This window comes from Mandrillus leucophaeus, unplaced genomic scaffold (genome assembly GCF_000951045.1).
Source record: "Mandrillus leucophaeus isolate KB7577 unplaced genomic scaffold, Mleu.le_1.0 Scaffold280, whole genome shotgun sequence".
In the NCBI taxonomy this organism is placed as follows: domain Eukaryota; kingdom Metazoa; phylum Chordata; class Mammalia; order Primates; family Cercopithecidae; genus Mandrillus; species Mandrillus leucophaeus.
In genome coordinates, this window is record NW_012102921.1 from 1,472,322 (window position 1) to 1,482,983 (window position 10,662).

General features: G+C 52.6%; 1 protein-coding gene across 2 annotated transcripts; it reads right to left on the reverse strand.

Annotated features, from left to right (window-relative positions):
- Positions 1-978: 978 nt before the first annotated feature.
- AP1S1 (adaptor-related protein complex 1, sigma 1 subunit) lies at positions 979-7,814 on the reverse strand. Of its 2 annotated transcripts, none has more exons than XM_011985203.1 (5): positions 7,703-7,814; positions 5,470-5,648; positions 4,750-4,858; positions 3,029-3,166; positions 979-1,736 (listed from the first exon to the last, which is right to left on the reverse strand). In XM_011985203.1, exons 1-5 carry the CDS (start codon positions 7,703-7,705, stop codon positions 1,689-1,691), a joined length of 477 nt encoding a protein of 158 aa, XP_011840593.1. In that variant the 5' UTR covers positions 7,706-7,814; the 3' UTR covers positions 979-1,688. The 2 variants fall into 2 exon arrangements, with proteins under 2 accessions (XP_011840593.1, XP_011840594.1); XM_011985204.1 differs by lacking the exon at positions 7,703-7,814 and adding an exon at positions 7,198-7,266.
- Positions 7,815-10,662: the final 2,848 nt, after the last annotated feature.

Here is a 10,662-nt window from a genome sequence, read left to right on the forward strand (position 1 = left end):
GAGAGGCCCAGCGGAATGCAATAAAAGAGCCAATTGTCTGCGATGAGTCCAGCCACCTCTGATTCAAAAGAAAAAGGCGACCCGCAGAAGGTGCCACAGCTCTGGGCGCCACTCGGCTCCTTCTTCCCAAGATCCTGGGGCCACACGGGTAATGCCAGAGCTTCCTGTTTTCACCCACCCACCTCCCTCTACTGCTCCCTAAATTCCTGGTCCTAGGTACTTTGCAAGAAATGCGGGGAGGAGGGGGTGGCAGCCACAGGGACACGCTGGCTAAAGCCACTTCTTAGCTTTTTTTTTTTTTTTTTTTTGAGACAGGGTCTCACTCTGTTGCCCAGGCTGGACTGCAGTGGTGCAATCACAGCTCACTGCAACCTCGACTTCCTGGGCTCAGGTGATCCTCCTACCTCAGCCTCCTGAGTAGCTGAGACTACAGGTGTGCACCATCATGCCCAGCTAATTTTTGTATTTTTTTTGTAGGGATGGGGTTTTGCCATGTTGCTCAGCTGGTCTGGAACTCCTGGGTTCAAGCGACCTGCCCACCTTGGCCTCCCATCTTAAGCCTTTTCTAATCACAGGTACTTGTGAACTGATTCAAATAAAACTAAACTGGGCAAATGAAATCGCCCATAACAGACCCGCATCCTGAAGAGTTGTTCCTCCTTCCGTAAAGGCAGCTCAGGGAGTTGGGGGCAGCCTGTTTGGAGACTCATTGGGCATTAAAATCCGTTTAAGGCAGGGTGGCCAGATAAAATACAGGAAATGGAAATTTGAAATTCCAGATAGACAACGGATGAAGTTTTAGAGTTCAATGTGTCCCAAACATTGCTGGGACACATGTATCCCCAAAATGATTTGTGTATCTGAAATTCTCATTTAACTGCGTGCTCTCCCTTTCTTCCCAAGGCTGGCAGGATCCCCTTGGCCTCCCGATGATGCCAGCAGCCCTGCCTTCCTTCATGGAGCCCGAGGCCAGCAAAGTCCAGAAATGCTTTTCCTTTTATTTCAGAAGAAAGGAAATAAAGGCAGACACTTCCCCCTCCCCACCCCTCCCAGCTCCTGCCTCACCCAGAACTGGAGTGAAAGAGGGACAAGGCCAGGACCAGGGTCCCATAAAGCTCGCCCTTCCCCCAACCCTTCTTTCCCTCAAAGTGGCAAGGTTAGAAAAAAATTAACTATGTTGTTCCTCCCTGGCACTGGATAGAAGCCCCACTGCAGCCAAGGAGAAAGAGAGGGGTCTGGCTCCCCTCCCAGGCAGAGAAGCCGCCCTGGCTGGCTAGGGGGAGGGTGGAGGTAGGTTACGGGGCAGAGAGGAAGAGAAGTGCCCTGAAAACCTTTTCCCTTTAACCTGACATATTTATATATTTACAGTTATTAGGGAGGGAAGGACGTCTGGGATGACATCAGTTCTGCAAAGGCAGGGAATAAAAGCCAAATAGCACCCCCATCTGGGTCACATTTTCCTGCCTCCTAGCTCTTAAAACCTTTGGTGGGTAAAGGGGAAAGTGGAGGTAGGGGGTGGAGGGAGGGAATGTTTGAAGGGCCTGAGCCCACAGCTCACTCTGAAAGAAGGTGAGGCAGCAGAGGAGGGGCAGCCGAGTCCCACCAAGAATAGGGGCCTGGGCAGAGGAGAAGCAGCCGTTCCCGCCATGCTGCCAGGACCCCATCGCCATGCCCCAGCCCAGCGGGGGCTATGCCAGACCCATCTCCTCCAGCACACTCCGCGGCGACTCATCCTCCTAAGGCAGAGACAGACAGAGGGTGACGCACAGACACCAGGAGAGGCCGACAGGGTGGGCAAGATAGCAGTCACGAGGAAGAGTCAGACGGGGGAGGCACAGACACGGGGGAGGGGGAGAGAAGCCAATGTGAGCCCAAGGCTGGACCAGTGAGCCCTTCAGGGGGCGCCCACCAGCCTCCCAGGGCCAGCCCCAGAGCCAGCCAACGGTGGCAGATGGGGTCCAGGTTGAGTCCGTCACCACCCAGAGAGCCCAAAGCTGGGAGCTTGGTGAGCAGGGGCCCTGCCTTGACACCTGGGAGTAAAGGGAGTGAAGCCGGGACAAGGAGGTGGGGGATCTTTCTGGGGCCCTGGGGGGTACAGATGGCTGGGTCCTGTTTTTCAGAGTCAGGTGAGGCAGTGGGAGGTGAGTGCCAGGTCCCCGAGGGAAGGTGAACGAGGCAGCAGGGAGATGCGTCATTAGGGTCTGAGCGCAACACTGGTGACACGGTGGGTGTGTGTGCCAGGCCATGTGTGTGTGTGCCAGGGTGCGTATATGCGAGTGTGTGGGAAGGTGAAGCTCAACCAGTGAGGTGGCAAGTTCAGCTCTGTCCTCTCTCCCACTGCAGAGATGAGCCCCCCCCTCACCCCCCATCTCTCCCCCTCCTCAGAGCCAGCTCAGGCCGGGCTCGCTCATCACTGCAGATTCCGGTGACTCATCTCCCTGCACCAGGGCTCGGTGATGGCACAGCAGAGAGGGGGCAGGCAGTAATGGGGTGAGAGCGGGGGCGCTGGGGAGCAGGGAGAACCAACATCCAGGTGCCCTCTGCCCCAGCCCCCAAATCACCATAGCCTTTTCCTCCTGAGATGCAGAGGCTTTGGAGTATGTGTGTGTTGAAAAAAAAAAGAGGGGTGGGGGAAGAAACCAGGGAAGAAAAGAATGACCTACCAGGTGCCCCTTCTCCAATTCTCCAAGCAACCCTTAACTCCAAAGCAAACCCTTAACCCCTTGGCGTTAAGCCTTGCTCAGAGAATTGGACAAAGGAGACTGGCCATGAGACATCTGGGAGCTTGGGGGAAGGACAGAGCTTGGAATGAGGGGTGCATAGGTGGGCTATCTGCCACCCTACCTCCCACCCCATGGGGTCAGGGCTTGAGGGTAAGCTGGAGAGCCGGGCGTAGTGGGGGTCAGATACCACAGGGAGGGGGGGGCCCTTGGTGATGATGGGCAGGACAGGCAGGGCGTCCAGGGGAGGGAAGGCCCTGTCCACCACTGTGAGCTTCCTCCTCCTCCTCACTGTCCCTGGCCCATACCTCCTGCAGTAGGTCAGCCTGCTCGATGGCTTTCAGTACACTCTTCTTGGAGGTGTCCTGGACATCCCCCCCCATCAAAAACTCATCCAGGATGAAGTAGGCCTTCTCAAAGTTGAAGATGATGTCCAGCTCACACACCTGGGAGGGCGGGGAGAGGCTGAGTTGAGCATGGAGGGTCAACTGGAGCCACTTCCTTTTCTAGACAATGCCTCCCACCTTGGGTTCTGCCCTCAACCCCCAAGCCTTAGTAGTTGGTTCAGCTTTTTCACTTTTTTTGTTTTGTTTCATATTTTGTTAGAGACAGGATCTCTTGTTCTGTTTTCCAGGCTGGAGTGCAGTGGCATGATCATAGCTCACTGCAGCCTCGAACTCCTGGGCTCAAGTGATCCTCCTGCCTCAGCTTCCTGAGTAGCTGGGACGACAGGTGCACGCTATCATGCCCAGCTAATTTTTAAAATATTTTGTAAAGACAAGGTCTTGCCATGTTGGCCAGGCTGGTCTCGAACTTCTGGCCTCAAGTGACCCACCTGCCTCGGCTTCCCAAAGTGCTGGGATCACAGGCATGGGCCACCGCACCTTGCCTTGGATCAGTTTTTTCCCTCTTCCTCTTGCCTCTTTCCTCCTGATCATGAAACATTAGTTGCTTTATCTACCCTTGCCTGTGGTTCCCCTTGCCTTCCCCACAAAATCTGTGACGTTGTTCCCACCAAAGGTTGCGGTAGCCCCACTTCCTAGACACCATGGGGCACGGAAGGAGAGAATTCTGGACCATGGGGTGGAAGACTTGAGTTCCAAGCAGGGCTCTGCCACTAACCATCTAGCTAAACATGTCCTTAAACATCTCTAAGTCTCAGTTTTCTGGCCTCAAAAATGGAGATACCAACACCTACTGCTAGGATGGGATAAGGAGCAAACAAGAGGACCCAAAAGCATTTTATAAATGTTAAGTGGGACACAAATTATGGAGTTATTACGACACCCCATCTAAGATCTGAGCTATCCCTCAGATAAGTTAATTCAGAATCTCTGATAGTAGAACCTGGACATTGCTATTCAAAAAAATTCTCCAGAAAATTCCAATGCAAATCCAAGATCAGGAACCAGGGATAAAAATCTGAATATGGGGCCAGGTACAGTGGCTCACGCCTGTAATCCCAGACTTCGGGAGGCTGAGGTGGGAGGATCACTTGAGCCCCAGAGACCAGCCTGGGCAATATAGCGAGACCCCATCTCTGAAAAAAAAAAATACACAAATTAGCTGGGCGTAGTGGTGTGCACTTGCAGTCCCAGCTCCTCAGGGTACTGAGGCAGGAGGATGGCTTGAGCCCAGAGGTTAAGGCTGCAGTGAGCTATGATTGTGCCACTGCACTCCAGCCATAGGAGGCATTCCTCCAGGTGACCGGGTGAGGCTCTGTTTCTAAAAAAATAAAAATTTAAACTAAACAAAAAATCTGAACTTGGTCTCTGTGTGAAAAGTCCGAGCTAAGCTCTAAGTGGAGATTAACTGCCTGATCCTGCCCCCACTCTCCCCACTCAGGGACGATTATGGGACATGGTTAATAGGCTTAAAGCTTAAAAAGGGAAATTAATTACTGTTCTTACTGCTCCAACTTCACCTCTCCCCTGAGACTTCCAGAGCAGAGACTGGAGGTGCCTCAAAGTTTGGTAGATTACCAAAGGGGATTGCTGGGAATGGAAACTGGTGGGCAGAGGAGACTTACACTGCCAAAGTATTTGTCTAAGAGCTCCACGTATCGGTGGATCAGCTCCAGTGTGATGAGCTCATTGTCTTGGCCCTCGATGGCGCAGCAGAAGTAGAGGCTGGCATATCTGCGGAGAGGAATGCATGAGACATGCTACAAGCTTGCTTCAGGACCCAGGCATTCTGGGCTCAAACCTCCCACCAGCCTGGGGGTGGTCTGTGCCCTGGCTGGCCACAGGTGGGGTGGCCCCAGGGCATGTAAAGAGTAACTCACTTGCCTCTTTGTGCTGTCTTTAAAACATGCAAAGAATGCACGCTTTTTCCTTCCTGCCCTCTGACCTCCTAAGTCTGACTCAGCAAAAACCTGAGCCAAGTAATTTACCTGCTCCGAAAAGAAGGAACTGGAAAGGGTGTGTGCGTGTGTGTGTGTGTGTGTGTGTGTGTGTGTGTTAGGAAAAGTAGGGCAGGACCGACTGCAAGGGACATGTGCGGTGGGGCAAGACAGGGCCCAAAGGGACACGTGAGTGAGGCAGGTGTTGCGTGTGAGCAAAACCAAGTGGTAAACAAGAACTTATTTAAGAGTTTGGGGGGGAAAAAAAAGGAAGCTGACATTCATCACGGTCCTCCAGAGGTCCTCAGCTCCCAGGTCTCCCTGACCTAAAGGATGACCATTTCTCAGCCATTTTAACCCACTGCCCAACTCGAATCTAGGCAGGTCTGAAAGTAGGTGGGGAGTCACCTCTTATAGACAACTTTGAGGTCCCTCCACTCCAGGAAGCTGCACATCTTGGGCTTGCGAGCCAGGACAACCTGCATAAGCTCCCGCACCATCTTCTTCCGTTCCTTGTCCGAAGTGGCCAGGTACCATTTTTGCAGCCGCAGTTTTCCCTGCCGGCTGAATAGCAGCATGAATCGCATCTGCGGGGGATGGGAGGGCAGAACCAAGGGTAAACACATATTCCCCAAACTCATCCCGGCTAATTCTTCTCTACTTTCTTCCAACATCCAGCCCCTTGCTCTCAATGCTGGGTATTTCCACCAGCACGGGGAAGTCAGAGCTTCTGAGTCCATCATTTGGGTTCAAATCCTGGCTCTACTAGTTATGCAGGGCCTTGGGCCAATTACTACTGTAAGTCTCTGGGCCTCAGTTTCCTTATCTGTAAAATGGACATCGTACCTGCCTTGCACAGTTGTTGAGACTAAATGAGTTAATATATGCAAGTCCCTAGCACAGGCAGGCAGTATAACATGTTAGCTATTATTATTATTTTTGAGACAAAGTCTCTCTCTGTCGTCTCTCTCTGTCACCCAGGCTGGAGTGCAGTGGTGCGATCACTGCTCAGTGCAATCTCCGCCTTCTGAGTTCCAGTGATTCTCCTGCCTCAGCCTCCTGAGTAGCTGGGATTACAGTCATGTGCCACCACACCCAGCTAATTTTTGTATTTTTAGTAGAGACGGGGTTTCACCACGTTGGCCAGGCCCTGGTCTCGAACTCCCGACCTCAGGTGATCCGTCCACCTCGGCCTCCCAAAGTGCTGGCATTACAGGTGTGAGCCACTGCACCCGGTTGTTAGTTACTATTATTATTACCATGATTCCCTGACCTCTTGCTTACTGGTTCTGCTTTCTAAAGGTAAGTAAAATGCCTAGCAGAGCGACAAGAAACCAGTAACCAATGCCAAAGAAATGCCTGTTCTCTTCCACCCTCTCTCTATCCACCACCGTGCTGAAATCTGGTATTTTGTCCCTGGAGAAGCTACCTCAATTTTCCACCCCATCATAACCATAAGATCTTAATGATATCCCAAACACACCACCCTCCAGTGCCAGGGGTATCCTCCTCTGCAGTATGTATTTTCAACACCACACAGGGTATGGAGATGCCCAAATCCCACCTTCCTCTCTGCGGGCACCCAGATGTCTTTGACATTTCTCTTTAACTTTTCTCCCTTTTAGGGTGCCTCCTGCTAAGCGCCCACTCCTCCCCAGACACCAGGTGACCAATCTCCCTCAGGGCCCCGCCACCCAGGGGGTTCCCCTAAAGAATGTCTGCAGAACAGACAGCAAGCTGGGTCAAGTGGGATGGAAGACAGAACCCTCACTGCCCAGTGCACCCCAGCTTCCCAGTTCCAGGGGGTCTGGGCCACATCCTGGAGTCTTCTCCTTCCCCCAGCAGCTCTCCTATTCATGGACATGCCCAGGGTTGGAATCCCTGAGTGTGTGGCACTGTATAGCTTAGTAGGTGAAAAATCAGAATTCAGGAGAACTGATTTTTTTGATGGAGGGGAAAAGAGGGGCGCCGGGGAGCCTCGTGCGGCGCTCAGATAGGGGGGTGGGGAGCGAGCAGGAAGACGGAAGGCCTGGGTTCCGGAAAGAGAGTGGGATTGGGGGCAGAGAGCCCTGGAGCCCGGGATCCCAAAGCCTGGGTCCCTCGGAGCAAAACCACGAGTCCACCTCTCTTCCTTACCTGGGCCCAGCCTCTAGGCAAGCACCGCCACGAACCCAATAGGGCGCTCTCTTTTCCGACCCGGAAACTCCCCTCCCACACCCCTTTCCCCACCGGGGTCCCCGCTCCCGCCCGTGCCGCCCGGGAAGGGGTTCTCGGTGACCCCCACTCCCTCCCTCCGCAAAGAGACCCCCACAACCCTCTGCTTTAGGCTGCTTCCCTGCGGCGGGGATCGAGGGACCCCCGGGAGCCAAGACCCGAGCGCCCCTCCCGGCTCGGGACTGCCCCGCCGCCCCTTCGTCAGCCCACGCTCGCCCTGCAAATGCACCCCCTCCCCGCCCCTCTCCCGAATGCCACCTCCCACTCTTCCTCCCGAGCCCGGCTCGCCCACCAGCTGAGGCAAGGGAGGCCTCTGAGGACCAGAGGGAAGACAGAGCGGCTCACCCCGAGGGCGGCCCCCGAGGACCCCCGCAGGTGCAGCCCACGCCCCTCGCTTCCCCCTCCCCTCCCTCTTCGCACAGCCTACCATCCTGCAGCCTCCGGCTCGGCGCGTCCCACTTCGGCCACCGTAGGCGCCAGTCCCACTCCCTTTCTTATCCTTTCTCCGGCTTCCCTCCCTCTCGGCCGAAGCCCCGCCCCGTCCCGCCCAGGTTCTGACTCCCGAGACGCCACACACTGCGCAGGCGCCGACGCCGCGGGGAGCGCGGGCGGGGCTGGAGGAGGAGAAGCGGAAACCATGGCAACCAGGTCCTTGACTGCAGCTTCTAGGAGCCCGGTCGTCATGGTAACGCGGCTGTCCTGTGGGCTGGTTGGAGGATGGGGGAGGAGGACAATGAGGTCCTCGCGCTTTGAAGCCTTGTGGGGCAAAAAGGCGGGAAAAGGGGTGAGAGGTGAATGGGACGATCATTGGAGTTCGAGGCAGCAGGCAGGACCCCTGGAAGGGGCGTGAGCTGTGAAGAGGGAGCAGGGTGGAAATTAAGTGTAGGGGAGGAGGAATGACCTGAAAAACAGGAGACAAACGGTCATGAAAAAAAGTATAGAACTCAAGCTAAATATCTATTGAGAGCGTGATAGATACACCCCTCTATTTTTTTTCTTTTTAGAGACAGGGTCTGGTCGCGTCACCCAGGCTGGAGTGCAGTGGTGAGATCGTGATTCTCTGCGGCCTTGAACTCCTGGCCTCAAGCGAGCCTCCCGTCTCAGCCTCCTGAGTAGCTGGGACTACAGACGCACACCATCATGCCCAGCTAATTTTTAATTTTCTTTTTGTAGAGACAGGGGTCTTACTATGTTGCCCAAGCTGGTCTCGAACTCCTGGGTTCAAGAGACCCTCCCGCCTTGGTTTCTCAAAGTGCTGGGATTACAGGCGTGAGCCACGGCGCCTGACTTCTGATCTTAAAGTAAGAGAAATGTGTAGAAAATGAATAAAAGAGAAAAGGAGAGGCTGCTATAAAAGGCATGTAAGGAGAAGGAGGAGGAAAGTGAATTGAGGCGAAAGGGGAAGAAATAAAGAGCGTCTTAAAAGGTTAACCTGGGTCAAAACTCAAAAAGGGACAGATGTAACCCAAATCTCAGTGTGAAGATGAGGTGGATGTACATTGTAATATGGGCTTTTAAACTGAATGTGTGTGTGTGTCTACGTGTTACTGGAAAAAGGGGTACTGATCCAGACCCCAAGAGAGGATTCTTGTATCTCATGCAGAAGAAATTCAAAGCAAGCCGCAGAGTGCTATGAGAAGAGAGAGTTTATTGAAAGCTGTCCCCTTACGGAGTAGGGCGTCCTCAGAAAGCAAACAGAGGAACACACTGTCTTAATTTTTCCTTTTCTTTCTTTTTTTTTTTTTCTTTTTTTGAGACAGGGTCTTACTCTGTTGCCCAGTCTGGAGTGTAGTAGCATGATTATAGTTCACTACAGCTTCCACCTCCTGGGCTCCAGCGATCCTCCCACCTCAGTCTCCCAAGTAGCTGGGACTACAGGCGTGCCCCCCCAACACCCAGCTAATTTTTGTATGTTTTGTAGAGACAGGGTTTTGTCATGCTACCCAAGCTGGTCTGGAACTCCTGGGCTCAGGCTATCCAACCTCCTTGGCTTCCCAAAGTGTTGGAATTACGGGCATGAGCCACCGCCCCTGACCTTTAAGTTTTTTCTTTTTTTTGAAACAGAGTCTTGCTCTGTCGCCCAGGCTGGAGTGCAGTGGCGCGATCTCAGCTCACTGCAAGCTCCGTCTCCCGGGTTTAGCCATTCTCCTGCCTCAGCCTCCCGAGTAGCTGGGACTACAGGTGCCCGCCACCACACCTGGTTAATTTTTTTGTATTTTTAGGAGAGACGGGGTTTCACCCTGTTAGCCAGGATGGTCTCAGTCTCCTGACCTCGTGATCCGCCCACCTCGGCCTCCCAAAGTACTGGGATTATAGGTGTGAGCCACCGCGCCCTGCCAAGTTTTTCTTATATAGGGGTCTTGTTTTTGTACAGACTAAACTAAGCTGAGTCAATGTGCAGATGGGCCAATGGCATGACAAAATTTATTATTCTGTTGATTTAACTATCCTTGACATTCTAGTAGGTAAGTACATCAAAGCAAAACTATAATTATCTTTCTTCCTTTTTTTTTTTTTTTTGAGACAGAGTCTTGATCTGTCGCCCAGGCTGGAGTGCAGTGGTGTGATCTCAGCTCGCTGCAACCTCCACCTCCTGGGTTCAAGCCATTCTTGTGTCTCAGCTTCCCTAGTAGCTGGATTACAGTTACATCCTTCCATTTCAGCCTCCCAAGTAGCTGTGACTGCAGGCATGAACCAGTGCATCCAGTTAATTACAAAAATATTTTGTTGTAGAGATGGGGTCTCACTACTGGGATTATAGGCATGTGCTACCACGTCCAGCTAATTTTTGTATTTTTAGTAGAGAGGGGGTTTTGCTATGTTGGCCAGGCTGGTCTCGAACTCCTGGCCTCAAGCAATCCTCCTGCCTTAGCCTCCACCCCCAGCCAGAACTATAATTATCTTAAAAGCATATATTGTTATGGGTATTGGGACATCTGGATTTTCTGTAGTTGGAGGAGTCTGTCCTTGCAGGTATCTTTAAACTGTGTACCCAACTGTAAACAGGTATGGATTGTGACTGACAAGGAATGTGCCTTGTTAGTTTCAAGATGGAGCTGAACTTAAAATGGTTTTAGACTGGCTCTCTGAGGCCCCTGCTTCCCTAGCACAAGTGATAAAGCAAAGAGGTCTGGATAGAAGGATAAGGGAAAATTCTAAATTTTGTCATGCAGAAAAGTTAATGATAGATCATTGTTGGCAACTAATGTGCTGTTATTTTTGAGTAGCATGTGATGCAGTTGTTGGTAAGGCCTCACTTCCTGTCTCCACTTTATTTATTTATTTATTTTATGTATTTATTTTTTTGAGATGGAGTCTCGCTCTGTTGCCCAGGCTGGAGTGCAGTGGCGCAATCTTGGCTCACTGCAACCTCCACCTCCTGGGTTC

Excerpts from the sequence above, each read along its gene's own strand:
- AP1S1 (XM_011985203.1), bottom strand. Across the intron at positions 4,859-5,469 it reads CTCAAAGTTGTCTATAAGAG|ATATGCCAGCCTCTACTTCT; the intron begins GTGACTCCCCAC and ends TCCTCTCCGCAG. Across the intron at positions 3,167-4,749 it reads TAGACAAATACTTTGGCAGT|GTGTGTGAGCTGGACATCAT; the intron begins GTAAGTCTCCTC and ends CCGCCCTCCCAG.